Below are 19,594 nucleotides of genomic sequence, written 5' to 3' on the forward strand. Positions count from 1 at the left end.
TCACTTGTTTAATGTTAAATATGGAAAACTATCATGCAGATAAATTATTTTATATTGTAAATTTAAATGTCAACTCTGTGGTACAGGTACATTTATTATTTTTTTTTTAACTTAATAAGAATAAGTATTTAATTTATAAGAGTAAAAATTAATTTTAATTTACTAATAGAGTTATGGAATTTTATGTAGATAATTAATATTAGTATGTTTGATTATTAATGTCATCATTCTCAGACAATACCCCCCCCCCCTCTTTTAAAAAATTTTCAATAACTCAACTGTCATAAGCGTATTAATATTTTATCAATCAGTTAAGAAACAAAATTACAGAATTGATTGAAAAAAAGTACAATGTGGTTGCAACTTTTAATTGATAACTAATTAATTTTTTTTTTTAAATCTACATCCCGACGACAATTAATTTTTTTAAATGAATTAATTAATTATTTAAATTTTGATACGGTTATGACAGTAGTCATTGAATATTTTGAAAAAATTTCACTACTTAAATGTTTGTAAATAAATTATTATAAACAGAGCGGAATAGAAGAGATTGAAAAACTTGCTGGCGAATTAAATTCAAATGAAAATTATAAATTTCTAAGTTATGTCAAATCATTTATTGATTATGGATTATCAAGACTTGGACTGTCAGTTACTGATGAAAGAACCCGACAATCTTATTACTGTGAATTGTGGCATCATGTCAATAAAATACAAGATAATTACAAATGTAAATTATTTTATTCATCAATTTAAATTATTTTATAAAAAATATTTTATCATATAAGTATTTATTTATTTAGCGCTGTCAGAAAAATTATTTTACCAACGTAAACTTCACCGAGAAATCGAATCGAAATTAATGAGCGAGTACTTGAAGAATGTTAAAGTGTTGAAAGAATTTAATGATAAATATATAAATGACACAGAATTTATATCAAATAAATATGAACGTATGCAAGTTAATGAATATAAACAATCTCTAGCAAGACAAAATGATTTAAATCAAATTTGTGGGTTTACTAAAAATAAAACCGATGCTTTGATGGCGACGAATAAAAAATTAGAGATGGAAATCTATTCTAAAAGGTCTTTTTTTATTGATATATTTATTTCTTATCTAATATATGAATTTTTCCTTTTAATTTCTTTGTTAGAATAAAAGTAATATCACAATTAATGTCGTTGCTTCATCGTTATGACACTGAAATTGGTGACAAAAAATGTCATTTAGAAAAATTAAAAGCAGAACGTTGTGATCTGGAAGAAAATCTAAAAAAAACTGAGGTAATTATTATAAAATATATAATCTATGTATTAAAATATATATATTTACAGTAATTATTGACTATTTTAGGAAGTAATTCATGAGCAATCAATAATTTATGAAGAATATATGAACGAACGTCATAAAAGTGACATCGATCGATTGGAGTCATTCAGAAAAAATCACGCTGCCAAAAAAATTCAACGCTGGTGGCGGTTTATTCTTACAATTAATAAGAAAAAGACCAAAACTAAGGGGCAAAAAAAGAAGAAGAAGATAAAGAAGAAACGTCGTATTTTACCTTAAAAAATTTTTATATACAGTAAAAAAAATAAATTATTCATCTTCTTTTATACATTTTTCTACTAATTCACGTAAATTTGGATTCTCCATAGCAGCAGCAATTCGTTCCTTATCATTTATTTGTTTATTTACTGAAAAAGGATAATAAAATTTAATTATAAATTAATAAGTAAATAAATGAGTATTTATTTAAGATCAGGGAGATTTTGACTCGAATTGAAAAATAACAATAAAATTATCATTAATATGCGACGTCTTGTTTTTTGTTTATTGCGACTTTATCAAGTAATTGAAAGTAAAAATATTATTTTAAATACAGTACTGATAGTAAATATTTTTCGTCACTGTCTGAAAGCAGAAAATGATTTAATCCAACTTAGACATTGAAAAAAAAATAGATGAGTAGATTTATTGTAATTGAGCTCATTATAAGATTAATTTGAATTAATATATTATATATTAAACGTCTCACATTAATGAGTTTTAATTAATATATTGAATCAATAAATACGTACTTTCTTCTTCAGTAGAATGAGCGCCTTCCTTAATATAAATATCTAATTTAAATGACTCGATTAATGAACGTTCTAATTTAATTCTAATACACAGTCCGATTAATGTTGCCAGCGAACAATGTGGTACAGTTGGATTAAACTCAACCCGTATAACAAATGTACCATTTGGAGTTGATGGGCAAATAATAACTCCATCTTCATAGACAACGTCCAATTGTTCAAGTGTTTGTGGTTTTTCAGGATCTTTTATTGTTCTCAATAGATCTAAACCAAACAAAATAAAATGAAGTAAATATTTGACGAGCGTGAATGTAACTGACAAGTGGGAATTTTTTTAATTTTTGAATAAATAAATAAAATTAAATAATGAAATTTAAAACAATGCGCGTACAGATTTTACAATTATGCTAATACGCATTTTTAAATTTTTATTCTACTTACATTTTACTTATTTATTCAAATTTAAAAAATTCCCACTTGTCAGATACATTCACAGTCACTGCTACTGAAAGTAGCAGACAGAAAATTTTATTTTTATAAACAAGTTGCTTGTAAATAAAATATAATTTTTGTTATATGCAGAAAAATATTAAAAAAAAACTTTTTATATGCAATTTTCATGTGAATATAATTGATGTGTCAATTTTAAAAATTTTTAAAAACGAAACAAAACGTAAATACAGAATAAAAATTAAAAAATGCGTATTTAGATAAATGAAAAATCAGTACACGCGTTTTTTAAAATTTCATAACTTTTATTTATTGATTTAAAATTTATAAACTGTCTCATGTTTGTTGCACTGTCACTCATAACTTTCAAAGTTTTTTTTATATAAGTATTTTATTTATGTAGTAATAAAATAAAAAAATTTTTTAAATGTCTGCTACTTTCAGTATCGTCAGATTGTAATGATCTAAAATAAGTACATAAATAAATATAATTATTACCATAAATAGTATCTTTTAATTCAGTGATATCTTTCTCAGTAACCTCACTTGGGTTTTTTTTGTTAGCAAGATCTTGAGCAGTACCCATTTCTCCATCAGGCAATAAACCATCTTTTATTTTAGTGCCAATAGATAATTTGCGTATCCAAGATAATACACTTGTCATTATAATCTTAATTTAAAAAACAAATCAATTAAATTAACACCTAAGTACATTTAAAAAATTTCAATGTAATTATTGGCGATGATGTTGACTTTTTATAACACAACCTCTACAAGACGTCAAAAAAAATTCAAATTATTTTTGTTTTATTCATTCGTGATTTTATTATTTACCGTAATTATAATCAATTAATTAATTAAACAATAAACTCATCAATGAATTTCATTATTGTTGTTTTTACTGTTACTTTTTTTATTAATAAACAAGTATATATTTGTTTATATATAAAATTATAACAGCTGCTGCCTCTGTTGTCAGAATTACACAATCAAAAATTATCTACATTAATTAAAAATTATATACACAATTTATATGACTGAGTAATTAAAATGAAAATAATTAAAATTAAATAAAATTTAAATATCTTATTATTTAGTATAATTATAATTTGATTAATTCATTGACTCTTGTAATAACAATGAGATTAAATGATAAAAAATCAAATTGTCAAGCAAAAAATTTAATTATTACATCAAGTGAACGTAATTATAAAATTTTATGGTATAATATATAATTATATTGAGTTTGAGAATTTAAAATCTCAGTTATCTACTTATATAATCTATGATTATTTATTTTTATTATACATAATTTAATCTCTAGTCAGATGATAGCAGACAGCTTTGACGAGCTGCCAGAAGATGTTGTCTCAAAGAAATGGAGTTTTTAAAATATTCAGTAGATATTTAACAATAGAAAATTCTGTTCAGCCTGAAATATCACGAGTAAGTTATAAATAAAAAAAAATAATTTACTATCATTAATATTAAATAAATTTCTTTTAAGAAAATTATAAAATAATTAATTTTATTTAAATAATTATTTGTTTATTTCAGATTCAACAATTTCGTGAACGTTTGAATCATGATAAGAAACAGGAGATTCTTACGGATTCATTTGGACGTCATCATTCTTATCTAAGAATTTCATTAACAGAAAAATGCAATCTGCGATGTCAGTTTTTTTTTTTTTTTAAAGATAATTTTTCGATTTATGTTTTTAAATAAATGTGTATTTATTTCAGGTTTGTATTGCATGCCAGCAGAAGGTGTCAAGCTGACGAAAAGTGATAAAATTTTGACAACTGATGAAATAATGAGACTAGCAAGACTTTTTGTTAAAAATGGAGTCAAAAAAATAAGATTAACTGGTGGAGAGCCTACTGTTCGCAGAGATATTGTTGATATCATTGGTAATTGACATTTACTGACTATAATTTGTCTATTAATATCTATAAAAATATTTTACAAAATTTTATCGAGCAATTTCCTCTACAAAATTTTATGAAATTCTTTTTTTTTATTCGCGTTATTCTATTTTTTCCTTTCAATTTTTATCTGCATGTTCACAATTTTTGTCTTTTTTTCTACTCTTTTTTTTTAAACTAACTTCTTATTTATTGTACTAAACATCGCCTACACCTTTATCACAATCTAATGGTTTATCACCACCTGCTTCAATCGGCTTTCCTTTCAGTTTTTATTCGCCTAAATTATTTTATTTAAATTATTTTTAGGTCAGTTAAAGACATTAAAAAATTTAGAAAGTGTTGGAATGACAACAAATGGCCTAACATTAACTCGTCAACTACCAGCACTGCAGAGAGCGGGTCTAGATGCACTGAATATTTCACTTGATAGTCTTAAAAAAGATAGATTCGAAAAATTTACACGAAGACAAGGATTCAATCGAGTATTAGCGTCAATTGATTTAGCTGTGCAGTTAAAATACAACCCAGTAAAGGTATTACTATTTTTATTTATCATCAATGCTAACTAATCATGATCACAGTCGATAATTAATGCTTTGATAAATTTTTCTTCAGATAAATTGCGTAATGATGCGCGGTTTCAATGAGGATGAACTAATAGATTTTGTAAAGTTCACAAAAGATCGACCTATTGATGTGAGATTCATCGAGTACATGCCATTTTCTGGTAACGATTGGGACGAAGCTAAAATGTTATCGTTTGAGGAAATGAAATTTATAATAAGAAAAGAGTTTCCTGACTTTCGACAACTTGAAACACCAGCAAACTCAACATCGAAGGTATATTATTGTTAACAATTAATATATTATTTATTTAAAATGACTTAACTGAATGATTAAATATTTTTAGGCTTATTGTGTACCTGGATTTGTTGGACAAGTTGGTTTTATAACATCAATGAGTCAGCATTTCTGTTATTCATGCAATAGATTACGAATTACCGCGGATGGTAATATTAAAGTTTGTTTGTTTGAAGGCAAAAGTGAGATATCATTACGCGATGCCATGAGGAATGGAGCTTCTGATGATGATTTAGAAAAAATTATCGGATTGGCTGTTTCACGGAAAAAGAAACAACATGCTGGTACGTATTTAAATTTATTAATAAGGTCAAAGACCTAGTACCCGGTTAGGGAATTAATATCCGATAAGGGAACTAGTTCCTGATCAGGTAGGTCTTTTACCTTATAATAATAATAATACTATTAATTTAAATTATTTAAATATCGAACGATATTCCAGGCATGTCCAATCTTAAATCTGTGGAAAATAGGCCTATGATCTTGATAGGAGGTTGATTATTCCCATATTAATTGCAGGTCCGCCGCAGTTACAAGAAATATTTAAAAATTATAGTATCTATGGAATTAACTACCACTTTAATCATCAAATAAAATTAAATGCACGACAATATTCATCATTGACGCACGTAGATAGCTCAGGGAAAGCAGCGATGGTGGACGTAAGCAGCAAAGACTCAACTAATCGTTGTGCGAGAGCACGTGGAGTCGTACGTGTTGGTCCAGTTGTCAGTAAACTTATCGCTGATAATAATATGAAGAAAGGTGATGTGTTACTCGTCGCTCAGCTTGCGGGAATAATTGGAGCGAAAAAAACATCCGAGTTGATACCATTGTGTCATCCATTGGCACTCGATAATGTTAAGGTCAATTTGCAGCTCAACGAAGTTGAGCACACGGTTGAAATAATAACAGAAGTTAGTTGTACTGGAAAAACTGGTGTTGAAATGGAAGCTTTAACTGCTGCTAGCGTTACTGCGCTGACTATTTACGATATGTGTAAATCAGCTGCTACACCAGAACAACTTGAAATATTTAAAATTGAATTAATATCTAAAACTGGCGGTAAAACTGGTGATTACCATAGAAAAAAAAGTAATTAATCCAATCAAAGTGTCTTCCATTCCATGTACCTGAAGACCAGAACGTTTTTCGCGCAACGACGCAAGTATGCCTAAAAAGGCGAGGTATAGGCTTCCGGTTAACGCAAGTGGACTTAGGTCCCGTTACATTCATTAATTTTCGCCCCCTTAAGGGGTAGTTCCGGAGGCTGGGGGTCGCCTAAGATTTCCGATTGACATACCAGCATCTTTATCCTCCTCAGTCCCGAGGCATTACTTTGTTTGCTATTTGAATAATTTTTTATAAGTATACTTATAGACCTTTTAAGAAGCAAAAAAAATTTTATATTTTTTCTAATTTATAATTTTTAAAACCATCTATTCAAAGCTGTAGCAATAATTATTTTTATGGTTCAGCAAACAGCTGCTAGTTGCTAATGCTGACATTGTCCCCTGTACGGAACGCCAGGATCGAGGAGGATACGCGAAAAATTGAAAAAATCTAGTCATCCAGTAGATTTATTCTTTTCAAATTTTTTTTCCGTTAAGCGAAAAACGTTCCGATCCTCAAGTTCATTCCGTGATGCATAATAAATAAATTAATTAGAATAATTATTATTTTTATACTAACACGTGTATATATTGTACATTTTACATAAAATAAATCATTTACTTTTTATTATTATTAATTAATAGTCGATATAAATTTACAAATTACGGAAGCTTTCGTTTGGTAGGTTCTTCATGAACTCGTACTTGAAGAGTTGATCTTGGACCACATTTCCAAACATTACCATCTTTATCTAAAATACTTGCGCTCGCAGTGACCTGAAATTGTGTACCACTCGAGCTACTAGAGGATCCAGAACCCGAACTACTCCCGGGAATGTTTCCAGCACAATTATTATTACCGAGTCCCCCAGCTGATGAACTTCCCAATGACAGTAAAAATTCACAAGCGAAGAAATCACGATGTGGAATAACTGTCTGTTGAAGTTCATTTCCATTTGATTCATGTGTGGATCCATTTCGCGTGTCGGCATTAATTTTAGATGGTGGTGACGTCGAGATGGAGATACAGACAGCCGCAACAGATCTGAATAATGAAGCTCGCCGGCCGTGACGCAGTACGCCTTCTATTTTTAATGCCAATTGTGATCCCTGAGGAACGCAAACTGGCTCACCGAGTACTCGAGGCTGCGGAGAGACGGATAATTTAACAACAGTAGCCTGCAGTGCTTGGAAAAAGTAACGAGGCATAGGAAGACGTATTTTTCCACCAGCTAGTAACATTACTTGCGAAATAAGTGATTCTATTCTTGAGTGACTGATGGCTTCTTCCTTTTCCTGTACCTGCCAGATGGGACCAAGTCGTTGTACTTCAGCGCAACATTTCGCCAATTGCCGCATCTCCACGGAATCTCCGAACATAAATTCAGTCGGCTCAGTTCTTTGATTCGTTGTCGCGGAATTATACACCGAGCAGACACGATCAACGCTATTGGCCATCAGCAAACAGATCTCCTGGAGTGCACGGATGTTATTTAAAGATCCTTGATCAGCGTCAAAAGCCGATTGATACAATTTATAATAATTATCAGCGCACGTGCGGAAATCTTGAGCTGACTTTCTTAGCTGATAAGTTACTCTGCCGTAACGTTGAAACTCGTCCTTAGTCAAGACGACAATTGACATGGCGATAGCAGGTGGCGGAGAAGTACACAGAGATCTGCATGAGTGAACCAGCTGTACAAGTGCCTGGAGAAATTCGCACCGTAGTTTTGCGTACTCACAAGCAAACTGAAGACTTCTCAATGGAGTGCTGGCTGCTTTGAGTGACGCACAAGCACTTGCATACTTTGATATCGCTCCATTTAATTTCTCAGTAATTCTTGCTTTGTTTTCCGCGTGATTTTCTCCTTGACCGCTTGCTAGATAACTCTCAGCACTTGTCAGTAATTCTAAACCAGACAACCAAAAATGCAACTGCTCTGAAGCAACAGTTTCCTTTAAATTTTTAAAAATTTCAGAAGCAATACCATGATGCCCGTATCTCGCAGCACCTCGAGCAATGCGATACTTTGCCCAGCCATCAACAGTTTTTGTTGCAGTCAAAATAGCTTTCATACATTCTTCATTCCACTCATAACCACCAGCGACTATTTGAAATAGCAGCGTGCAAAGCATTACTTTAGTGTGAGCATCAGTCATATGTTTTAATTTCTCAAGTATGTCAGGCAAAAGCGGTAACAAAACGTTATTTCCTAGACTACCAATAGCTCCAAGTGCTTCGCACAAAACCGCACTCTGTTTATCATTGCGACAATAATCAGAACTAGAATTCATAAGAGTTGATCCAATAACGTCGACAAAAATAGGAGCGTGGCCAAAGTGCGCCTGGCAGAGTTTTACCGTTGCTCCAAGACACATTTTCAAATGATGAACGTACTTGTCTTCGGTGGCGAGAAGTACAATCAGAGATTCCAAGCACGATATTGTGTGCTGAATGTTATTGACCGGCAGATTTTCTTCGTAACAATAGCAAGCGATTCTTGAAAGAATCATTACAGCTTTGACGGCAATTAGAGGGTCATGTGAATAACACGCGTCAATGCACATCGATGACAATGGGCTATTTTCATCTTTATTACCGTCACAAGTAACGGCATTTCTGCTTAACACTTCAATTACATCTAGAGTACGGAGTAATAAATCAGTACTTTCATTGTTGTCCTGTGGAAGTCGGGTTGTACTGTCGACTAAATTATCTAAAGCACCACGTGGCCACAAATGAGCACCACGTTTAGCTAAATCCAGCAGGAGTCTTAATGCGTGACGTTTTACTGACAAACGTGGGTCATCGCGCAAGTATTTAAGAAGAAGTGCCACTTGGTTTGGGACGTCGATCAGTGTCGCGGATGCCAGTGTGCTCATAGCACTCAGGGTCACCCGGACGAACTCGACAGCTGGATAACTCGCTAATAATTCCATGCAGAGTTCGTTGACCATAGAAGCTGTCGACGTGTCGTGATGCATATACTGGAGTATGGGAATTAACTGAAGCTTCATGGAAGCCGGAGTTGCTTGTCCGCGAATCATATCAGATATTTTGCTACACATAGACACTGCAAATAGTTTTGATTGTGCGGCAAACATACGTGCTGCGTAAATAGCAGCTTCAACTTCCACCGAATCATGTGAATCGAGTGACTTACGTATACTGTGATGTACTTGCTGACGTTCTGGTATTATTCCAGCAGCACTTCCTAGTGTTCGTAGTGTTAATGCTCGCGCTACTGGATCATTTGAGTGAATGACACTGTAAATACGACGTACAAATTCGTCAACGTTTAATATTTTATCCAAATGTTTTTCACTTTGCTGACAAACTCTCAGTACCCATACACGTAAAAAATTACTTCCAAGACGAAATACATCAGCTAGTTTTAATAACGCTGAGTTTATGAGAATTGGGAATGGATATTTTTCAAAAAGACGAGGAAATCTTACTATTGCTTCGCAACGTTCTCCAGTATTTTTTGATCGTAATCCTAAAAAAAAAATTTTTATTATAATTTTATTAGTGACAGCAAACCTGTCAAAAATTTTATTTTTAAATAAAAAAAACTCAATATTAATTTTGTTTAAATTCATACCAGACTTCAAAATCTGGGTAATTATTTTTAAATTTTAAAAAAATTTGAAAATTTTCTTACGGCCGATAATTTTAATGATACGAAAGTCAATTGACGTCTAATAATTTTTTGATTTTTTTTCAAAACGGCAAATTATAAAAAAAAAATAGAAATATTTTAAAAAATTGCAATAATAGTTTTTTAAATTTTCTACCTGTGCATATTTTTAGATTTTTGTTTTTTGTAATTGATTTGTTGACAAAAGAATTTTAAAATTTTAAAATATCTACTAACTTCAGGATCATTAATTGTACCCGCATTAAATTTTTTACAAAAACATTTTTATTCAAATGAAAAATAATTTTAAACCGGTGATTTAAATAATTTTAATTCAAATAATAATAATAATAAAATAGGTTATTTTTTTACCTTTATCTAATTCAATAAGCGCAGAATTAGCATCTTGCTCTGGTTCACCAGCCACAGTATCATTAAATGCATTCATTTTAATTAATTAATTATTACTAATTTAAATATTTAATTCATTACTATATTAATAATAACCCATATATTATTGCAAAAAAATAAAAAATATAAGATATGAGAAAAATATCACAAGCTTCAGTAAACTGTCGCCAGTTGGCGCCTAAGTTTTAAAAAAGCAAGTTGACAAAGCCCAGTAACAAATATATTTTATATTTTTATTTACACTATTTTTTGTTTATAATTAATGCTAAGTACAAAAAATATATCAACAGTTGAATAATAATGTTTAATAAATAAAAAAACAGCCAGTGCAATTAATTGTTGGAGATGAATTTAATTAAAGTCTGTATTTTATAGAATAGAATAAAAATAAAAGTACAAAGAAAAACTCTAGGATACTCAATGACGACGGTTGTTTACCCGGGAAAAATATCACCGAGATGCCGACATTACATGCTCAGAATATTTACTTAGGATTCATAAGTATTTTATTATTATGTAATGGAATTATTAAAGCAAATGATGGACTGGAAACTGACAGCAACAGTCCTGTGGAATGTCAGTTGGGACGGGCGTTGAGAAAGCAGGTTAAGCCCACGCCACTTGGTGGCATGTGTCTCAAGGACATTGTCATTCGTTTGTCAAAAACTCTGCGTTCAATTGGTAATGATGAACTGGGACTCGTACAGTTTCAACGTATGCTTGACCAACTGGATTTTATCCAAGTCCCTGATGAACCAGACTCAGCATTGAAGGCACTTGTCAATGACATCGACAGCCAGCTGGAAAAATTTCTTGACATTTTAGAACGTAGTCTTGACATTGTTACTCCAGTAATAAAAATAAATACTTATGACCATTCATATCTAGATCATAATCAAGAGCTTCAGGTACAAAGACAAAAATCTGGAGATTTTTGTAAACAAATTGAAGATGGTAATATATATTTAGTTAATTAATTAATTATTAACGAGCAACCTACAGTCATTACGTGTCTGTCTGAGTATTACTATCAAATTTATTAAATATGATTTAAATTTAACTATTTATTAAAATCTCTACTCTAAAATTAACTCTAGAATATTTTGTTTATTTTTATGATTATTGAAATTTAATAGGACAAATCTCATCATTAACTCGAAAACTTATTGACTTCGATGATTGTATAATCATGGAATTCTTGGAAAGAAATCTTCACACGGTCAAATTTTTTCTTATTAGTCGTCTTATATATTTTTTTTTCACTGATACCAAATTATTTTCTAAATTTTTATTATCATAGAAGACATGGCATAGACTACATTTTTTTATTTTCTCTTAATTATATATATAATAGTTATATATATTCAGTCATATTCAGTGACAGAATAATTAAAATATTCATTTATTTAAAGAAAATAATTACGATCGTATTTTTCCTCGCGTAATTTAAATGTAATTTGAATGGTATAAATTAATTGATTTATCTCGACACTTGGCAATAAAAAAAAGTTTAAACCATGAAAAAGCACGAATTCAAGTCAATACCTTCTAACGATACCAAATTTAATAACATTATTCTATCATATAGATATGGCTGGAACAAAATTTTTTTTATTCTCTTAGTAATATAGATAAGTAATTTATCTATTTAATTATTTATTTATTAATTTATTTTTTTTCTAGCATTGGCATTCAGTTTAAAAGACAGTGGATGGAAGCATTTACGAGTTATTCCAATAAAACGACCGGGTAAAATATGCGGACAGGCAGGACCTGTTCGTAACATCGGTTCCTTATTTCTTTCCCAGTGTGATAAACCAAGAAATGTTATTGTCTTGTTAGAAAATGGAATGTTTATGTCGGAAGAAGATATAGCACTTGCTCGCGCAACCGCCAGGACAATTGTCGACATGCTGTCAGATGCAGATTTAATAACAGTAATTGGCTTAGCTGATAAATCCTCAATCTACTGTACTGACACTCTTGTCAAAGCTACTGATGTCAATAAGTATCAATTGATACGTCGTATTGACTCAATAGTAAGACTTGATGTCAATGAATCATCGTCAGTAGATTTTAAATCTATAACTAAAAGCTTACTTGATGATATTGTTATTGTCCATATTACAAATACATTTAAAGACTTATCCAATGTTAAAAATATTGTTAATATTATTGCGTCGAACAAATTGAAAGTTTATTTTCGTACTGCATTGATAGTATCTGATTTAAAACCAAGTGTTAATGTTGAAGAGACGTTTATCAATGAAAGTACAGCAACTTTACCAACTAATAATCCACTTGGTTACGATATTGCAAGATTGTTTGCTAATTTGCAATGCCCGATAATAAATAGGAAATATTTTTATCTATCAGATATATTTTTACAACCGTATGGTAAAACACTAGGGGTATCAATAGTCCGTGCTACTGATGACGTACTTATATCACTTGACGTTAAATTACGTGAATTTGTTGAAAAAATAACGTACTTTAATGCTGGTTTTAATAACAATGCTGTGTTATTTGATAAAAAAGGCTTAGTGTGGATGCACAAAAATTTTCCGAGAATAGAAACGTTATTTGAGCAGCCGATAAAAGTTTATTTTCATGATATTGAAAATATTGAAAAAGATTTTGTTGTTGAAATGATTGAAACTCCTGCAGGAGTCAGAGAGTTGACGAATAAATTGAATGAAACCATAACTGTCAGATGGAAGCACTTGAAGTACTTAGATTTAATTGTTTGTATTATAACTGATTACAAAAATAATGTCCGCAGATCAGTTGCTAAATTTCCACCACCACTGCCAGAGAATATACTGCATCATCGGCTTGATTTGGTATCACAAACTCTAGCCGACAGCGTCGAGTTATGTCTGGACAGACGGAGCATCGTGAGTCCAGGGAGCGCAGTCATGTATCTATCGCCCTGGTGTTTGAATTCATGGCGAGAAGACTTGGCTTCGCTGATGAATCTTCAGAGTTACATGGCTTACATCAAGGACGCGACGAGACTGCTGAGAAATCCAGGACTTGGTCCGTTTGTAAGACGGGACGCAGCGATGCTCGCACAGATAATTGACCATTGGAAAGAACGTCACGACAAGAGTCCGTCAAAAATGTTTATATTGAGGAGATACATGGCTGCTGTAGAGAGTGGAGTCGCTGAAGTTTATCCAGGATTGGCGATGGACTCGAGTCTGGATCCCAGACGACGTGCTTGGTATGGCAAAGCCATTGATCATCCTGGCAAAATAATACTGACTGGTTCGTACTTAGATGGTGGAGGTGCTGGTTATGTTGTAAGTTTAAGTCAGACTATTTACGAGGGACGACGATCTACAATTCATACTCAAGATGATCCAGTAGTTGCTGTTGCATCAATGGATTTTACATTAGGTTACGTCGTGAGATTAATACGAGACATGCTGCCGTTTTGCAATGAATCTATGATTAAATGTTTTTTGATGGACGACAAAGGATACCTGGTCTTTCATCCATCACTCTTGGAACCAGCTGGTAAATTAGAACAGCAGCATTTGACTCACAAAGAACTTTTAGTAGCAAATGATATTTTGAATCATGAGTTTTTTGTAAGGAAAAAAATTTGTGCTAATTTTTTGGATGGTACTATTGAGAGATACTATCAATTTAATACATCTCTAGAAGAAGTTTTGACGAACATTATTCACGGAGAACATTGTGTCAAGTACCAATTAGCTGCGGTACCGGATACCAATCTCTTCTTTGGAGTAGTCAATGAAACTTGTACTTTACCAGCGTTCTGTCCGTGCAATACCATGGCTCGGTCTTGTCTCAATTGCAAGCGAATGGAACAAACGGAGTGCGAATGTCCTTGTGAATGCTCTCTATACTCATCAGGTTGTGAACCCACTAATATCAGTAATATTGAGCCTTGTAGGCCGCCTTATGAGCAAGGAATCGTACCGACTACTCGCTGGGATCGAGTGACTGTTCCAGAACAACTAAATCTCCAGCAATGCCCGTCGTCAAATTGCAAAGCATACGGAACAGAATCAGAATGTCTGGGAATTGTTGGCTGCCAGTGGTGTTCAGTTGACATCGACGGCGAGACAACTTTGGTCCATCCATTTTGCTCCGATATTAATTTATGTTTCAAAGGAGTTTTAGGAGCGATACTCCCGTATGCAGACGGTACTTACAATTCTCAATCAACTGGAGACAGTATTGGGAAGGAATGGCCATCAGTTGGACCAGTTGCTGGTGGAATTCTTGCAATAGTTCTTATATTTGGTATCGTACTTTTCTGCTACCGTCTTCACAGTGTCCAGTCTGGTTTGGAGCATCAGTGTCTTCATCTAAACGGATCACCTGACACTCTCCGGATGACCCATTTGGACGTGGGCTTGGGTGGAAGTACTGACGGTGATCCTGTTGAGCTTGACCGATCAAAAAATCACTTAGATTCTCTGCTACATGAAAGCACGCCGCCGATTTCACCGTATCGTGTTTCTACGAACTACCGGCGACCTCCAGGAGGTGACAGCGATCATGGCTACAGCACAATGACACCACACGATGACACAGAGCAGCAATCATTCGCAGAACCTCTTTTACTTATCAATGCAACCATGGAACCTGAAGACGACCGTCCTGTTAATCGTCCACCCTCACCTACAACTCGACTCGAATCACCGCATCGCGTTTTGGTGCCGGTTACCGTCCATCGAAATATGGAAACTAATTATTGTTAATTGTTGCTTTTATGCCGCTTATTGCCACTAGTGTACTATTTTTATTTTTAACATACTGCTTATTTTTAGTACTTTTATTTTTAAAAAATGTTGACTGGAGTCCAGAGTTTTGGGTTTATGACATTTATATTATTTTTAATTACTTATTAAAAGTTTTGACTGCAATAATAAACTTTAAAGACTTACTAAAAATAATAAATAAATAAAAAAATAACACACAAACTCTGGGCTCTTCTAAAGATGATCATTGATACCAGTGTGTATATACCAGTTTTTTTTTATACTCCATTTTTTATGGATTTTACGGGACTTACAATCGTGCCAATGAATTGATGATATTTTATATATACTTATATAAAAATACTTATTAAATTTTTGAAACGTACAGACTGATTTTAAAATTGCCACATATTTTTGTAGATTAACATATGTAGATACTTAATAACACAAAACATTTTTATAACAATATTTTATTAATATGTAATTAATTACTAAAATATTAAATGTAAAAATTTAAGGATGATGACAAAAAAAAATTTTTTAACTAAGATGATATTATTAATTTTTTTTTATTATTATTATTACAAGATATTACTTTTTTATGTCTCAAAAAAATAATAAAAGTTAGAAAAGATGAGAAAAAAATTTTATACTGTGTCTCATTATTATTATTATTATTATTTTTTTAAACAAGCTCTCACTCCTTACAATAATTATTATTAAAAATAAAGTGACTTAACTAGGGAACAAAGTCGGGATTCTTTCTGAGGATAACGAATCCTTCCATTATCGGGGTAAGAGGAATATATTCTTCAGTGGCAAGCTCAGCTCGTTCTCCGTAAGCTAATAATACAGGTGTCGTGTGTGTTTGGAATCCTGTTATTGTTTTCGGTTTACCTGCTTGCCCGACAACGTCGACAGCAACACCAACTCTCACTGGTACTGGAAGTGGATTCAGTTCTTCGTCGAATGTCACCAGCATTCTGGGTTGCATTGCTGCTGCCAGAGTATAAAGTAGATAGTGCGATCTTCCAAGAATTACTGTAATAAAAAGTTTATTAAAACATTATTTCATTTCAACTATTAAATGATACTAGAGTTAGCAGACGTCTCATAATTTTTGAACTTTTTTAAAAACGATAAATTATAAAAAAAAAAAAAAATTAGACCTATAGCTAAAATAGCAAAAATTGTTGTCTATTAACTTAAGGAATATTATTAATTATAATTACTAAATATAATACTTACTATTTTTAACATCAAGGAAACCGATGATAGCTGATAAAAGTCCAGCAAGAGCAACTGGGCTGAGTAATTGACGATCGCTGTGATAAGGTGATAAAGTGAGCGTACCTTTACCTAAATGCGTAAGACCCTGAGCAATGCGTACCATGAATAAATTATTGGGGTCTTTAGCGTGATACTGAGCAAGTTGACGAAGCATGGCAGCCAAACGCGCGTTATTTGTTCCAGCTCCAACAAGACCCATACCAAAAATAGCGTTGTGCGCAACCTCTGGATCACTGTCATGCGAAAATTTCGACAAAGTATCGACAATATTTGGCTTAGGATTCGATACAGATATTAAACCAAGAGCCAAAGGTACTGATCGTCTTATAACAGGTTCGCAGTACCGCAGAAGATGCCCAAATGTCCTGTAAGCCATCTCTGCTCCAATTTCTTCACCCATTGAAATAAGCGCGATACCAAGCACAGCAATAGCTTGTCTTGAACTAAGATCCTTTTCTTTTTCCTTTTGCTTACCATCCTTGTCTTTGTCCTTATCTTTTTCTTTTTCCTTTTCCTTATCATCCTTCTTTTCTTTGTCTTCTTTATCCTTCTTATCTTTGTCTTTGTGATTACGATCAGACTTGTCGTCTTTGTCGTTCGTAGGCTCGTAATGTTCAGAGCAAATATGCAATAGATGTTGAATTTTCAAGACATTGCCAGTACCAGCATAAGCACAGACTTCAACAAGAGTTGTTGACATTGATCTAAAAGGCTCAGGAATTATTTCTAATGCTGCTATTATTGCTTCAGCGGATTCTTGTTTCCCAAGGAAACAAAGCGCAAGACCAAGAGGTAAGAATCGAGCATAAGTGTCCTTAAGATCAGCTTCAGTCTTTTCCATCAAGCAATGCATGATTGTTGTTGTTACAAATGAATTACATGAACCAACGGCTACCATTCCGAGAGCTAGACCAGCGATACCGACAACTTCCCAGTTTGATTTAGGATCTGTTAATACTGGGGCTAATAGACTAAGTACAGCTTCCCGATTAGAACCAGCGTAGGCAAGTCCCAAACCAACGATAGCCCCTATCCGCATTGTGTTGCTGTTATGAAGAACGTAGTCCGATAAAAGAGCTAACGCTGGATCGCATTCATTTCTTACACCACAGTTAACAATACCACAGGCCAGCAGAGCTCCTGACTTAATGTAATCCTCAGACGAGTACAAATACTTGTCAATTGGCGTAAGACCACCATCAACATCCCAAAGAAGTACCAGACCCAGTGATGCAGTTGCGCTCAACATTCCGTGTTCTTTATTCTTGTAGAGCCATTTATTTCCGTCCTCGATCAATAATTTATCATGGCCAAAAGCGGCATTTACAAAACCGTTTACGAAACTAGCAGCAAGATTTTGTCGTGCTGAGTCAACTTGTCCACCACCGAATGGCGGTCGTGAGTTTTCAAGATGTGATTTGTAGACATCTTCAGGTGTTTTAGGTTCCATGATGTCTAACTCACGGGCCAAGTTGAGGAAATGATTGTTTAGATGAGAATTTGACATTATTTCTATCAAGTCATCGTACTCTGTTGTAGACTCGGGAATCTCTAGGAAGATTTGCTGGCGACCTAGCATAAAAGCCAACTGCTTTTGAATTGATCTGGAAAAAATAAATAATTATTTATTATTTATCAATTGATTAATCATAATATTCAAATTTATGACAGGTAGAATACTTACAAATCAGTGCAACTTAAAAATATATAGCCAATAAGATTTAAATCATTAAGCTGCATGGCGACACGTAAAGCCTGCGGGTATTGCTTAAATTTTCTGTACAATTTCCATGAGCTGCGGAGCAGTGTACTGTTCTCTGGATCAGCTACATACGGGACACAGCTCGTGAGATAAAGACATACGCGTTGATAAGCGCTCTCATCAACGTAACGTTCCACTAGATCAAGTCTCTCGATCTCCATCAGCAGATCACAGGCTTCAGTCTCAGCATTATGAGCCATATTGTAAGGAATTATTTCATGAACAAGACCTATTAATTTTTCAGTATTTGCCGCAGCATCATCACCGCTACTGACTTCGTCCCATTCAGCAGCCAGTTCACCAGATAAATGTCTCACGTACTCGTGTCCCCATTCGCTTAATGGCAGCGATGATCCAATCAGCCGGTATTTAAGACAATCACGGCCTTCAGCCATTGTCATTGCCAGCACAGATATAATATCTGCGCACAATTCACGAGATTCTTGGTCGAGTAGTTTTTCATAAATTGTTTTCATGGTTTCAAAATGAGGCCGCATGAATTTCAATGGCTTCGGGACACTGGTCATCGATGTCGTTGATGCCCGAATTTGAGCTCTAAGTTGTTCCAGTGCTGGGTAATGGAGACGTCTGTCAGAATCTTGTAGACGTTCTACTAAATGTTCTAATTCTTCTTGAAGTAATTTATCCTCTTCCGACTGTAAAAATAATTATTGCTCATTAAATTTAAAAAAAATTTTAAATATACAGCCGGTAAAGATAGGATTTTTGAATGATACTGAAGTTAGCCAACGTTATAATTTTCGAATTTTTCAAACGATTAATTATAAAAAAAATTGCACCTATAGTTTTTTAAATTCTCTACATGCGTATATTTTTATTTTATTTTTGACTGTTGAAAAAAAAAGCAAAAATTTTTTTAATGTTTAACTTCAGGTTTTTTTTAAGTCTAATTTTTAAAAAAGTAATTAAATAATTAATTACTCTGATAAAAAAATAAAAAAGTATAATTTTAATTACTAAATAATAAAAATAACAGCATAAAAGATGAAAAAATTTGATAACTCACTAAATCATTTTTTTCCTCTTCTTTGCTACCCTTGACATCTTTAGTCGATTTCGACTCGACTTTCGTACACTCTGGCATTTTGAATCCTCTATTTAAATAACAATTAGCAAAAAATAAATGCTACTGTATATTAAATTTATCAGTAATAAATTGTCCGTCAATAGATATTTTAAATAAGGTTAAAATTTCAGTAGCTTTGATGTGCGAGTCACTGCATCAGCAGCGCGCTTGCTCTTGGCGTTTAAATAGTGAATTAAAAGTAACTTTCTTTATTTATAAAAA

The 19,594-nt window shown here is 32.7% G+C and overlaps 6 protein-coding genes across 10 annotated transcripts; 3 read left to right on the forward strand and 3 right to left on the reverse strand.

Annotated features, from left to right (window-relative positions):
- Positions 1-4: 4 nt before the first annotated feature.
- On the forward strand, positions 5-1,265 carry LOC103574119 (uncharacterized). Its single transcript, XM_008553483.3, has 3 exons — positions 5-86; positions 538-733; positions 807-1,265. Exons 1-3 carry the CDS (start codon positions 12-14, stop codon positions 1,163-1,165), a joined length of 630 nt encoding a protein of 209 aa, XP_008551705.1. The 5' UTR covers positions 5-11; the 3' UTR covers positions 1,166-1,265.
- Positions 1,266-1,418: 153 nt separating this feature from the next.
- LOC103574118 (MIP18 family protein galla-1) lies at positions 1,419-3,485 on the reverse strand. Of its 2 annotated transcripts, XM_053740356.1 has the most exons (4): positions 3,373-3,485; positions 3,037-3,208; positions 2,089-2,352; positions 1,419-1,704 (listed from the first exon to the last, which is right to left on the reverse strand). In XM_053740356.1, the coding sequence occupies exons 2-4, from the start codon at positions 3,200-3,202 to the stop codon at positions 1,607-1,609; spliced, it is 528 nt and encodes a 175-aa protein (XP_053596331.1). In that variant the 5' UTR covers positions 3,203-3,208; positions 3,373-3,485; the 3' UTR covers positions 1,419-1,606. The 2 variants fall into 2 exon arrangements, with proteins under 2 accessions (XP_053596331.1, XP_053596330.1); XM_053740355.1 differs by lacking the exon at positions 3,373-3,485 and having other exon boundaries at positions 1,422-1,704; positions 3,037-3,214.
- On the forward strand, positions 3,291-6,433 carry LOC103574117 (molybdenum cofactor biosynthesis protein 1). 4 transcript variants are annotated; one of them, XM_053740354.1, is made up of 8 exons: positions 3,291-3,373; positions 3,863-3,984; positions 4,096-4,213; positions 4,284-4,451; positions 4,776-5,002; positions 5,085-5,309; positions 5,380-5,614; positions 5,850-6,433. In XM_053740354.1, exons 2-8 carry the CDS (start codon positions 3,901-3,903, stop codon positions 6,431-6,433), a joined length of 1,641 nt encoding a protein of 546 aa, XP_053596329.1. In that variant the 5' UTR covers positions 3,291-3,373; positions 3,863-3,900. The 4 variants fall into 4 exon arrangements, with proteins under 4 accessions (XP_053596329.1, XP_008551701.1, XP_008551702.1 ...); XM_008553479.3 differs by lacking the exon at positions 3,291-3,373 and adding an exon at positions 3,574-3,760; XM_008553480.3 differs by lacking the exon at positions 3,291-3,373 and adding an exon at positions 3,574-3,741.
- Positions 6,434-7,084: 651 nt separating this feature from the next.
- On the reverse strand, positions 7,085-10,642 carry LOC103574116 (integrator complex subunit 7). Its single transcript, XM_008553478.3, has 2 exons — positions 10,456-10,642; positions 7,085-9,942 (listed from the first exon to the last, which is right to left on the reverse strand). Exons 1-2 carry the CDS (start codon positions 10,529-10,531, stop codon positions 7,106-7,108), a joined length of 2,913 nt encoding a protein of 970 aa, XP_008551700.1. The 5' UTR covers positions 10,532-10,642; the 3' UTR covers positions 7,085-7,105.
- Positions 10,643-10,675: 33 nt separating this feature from the next.
- Positions 10,676-15,776, forward strand: LOC103574120 (VWFA and cache domain-containing protein 1). Its single transcript, XM_008553484.2, has 2 exons — positions 10,676-11,448; positions 12,178-15,776. The coding sequence occupies exons 1-2, from the start codon at positions 10,953-10,955 to the stop codon at positions 15,231-15,233; spliced, it is 3,552 nt and encodes a 1,183-aa protein (XP_008551706.1). The 5' UTR covers positions 10,676-10,952; the 3' UTR covers positions 15,234-15,776.
- Positions 15,777-15,786: 10 nt separating this feature from the next.
- Positions 15,787-19,533, reverse strand: LOC103574121 (26S proteasome non-ATPase regulatory subunit 2). The gene is made up of 4 exons (XM_008553485.3): positions 19,313-19,533; positions 18,208-18,941; positions 16,482-18,127; positions 15,787-16,274 (listed from the first exon to the last, which is right to left on the reverse strand). The coding sequence occupies exons 1-4, from the start codon at positions 19,388-19,390 to the stop codon at positions 15,973-15,975; spliced, it is 2,760 nt and encodes a 919-aa protein (XP_008551707.1). The 5' UTR covers positions 19,391-19,533; the 3' UTR covers positions 15,787-15,972.
- Between the last annotated feature and the right edge of the window lie 61 nt (positions 19,534-19,594).

The sequence above is a fragment of the Microplitis demolitor genome, chromosome 7, assembly GCF_026212275.2.
Source record: "Microplitis demolitor isolate Queensland-Clemson2020A chromosome 7, iyMicDemo2.1a, whole genome shotgun sequence".
In the NCBI taxonomy this organism is placed as follows: domain Eukaryota; kingdom Metazoa; phylum Arthropoda; class Insecta; order Hymenoptera; family Braconidae; genus Microplitis; species Microplitis demolitor.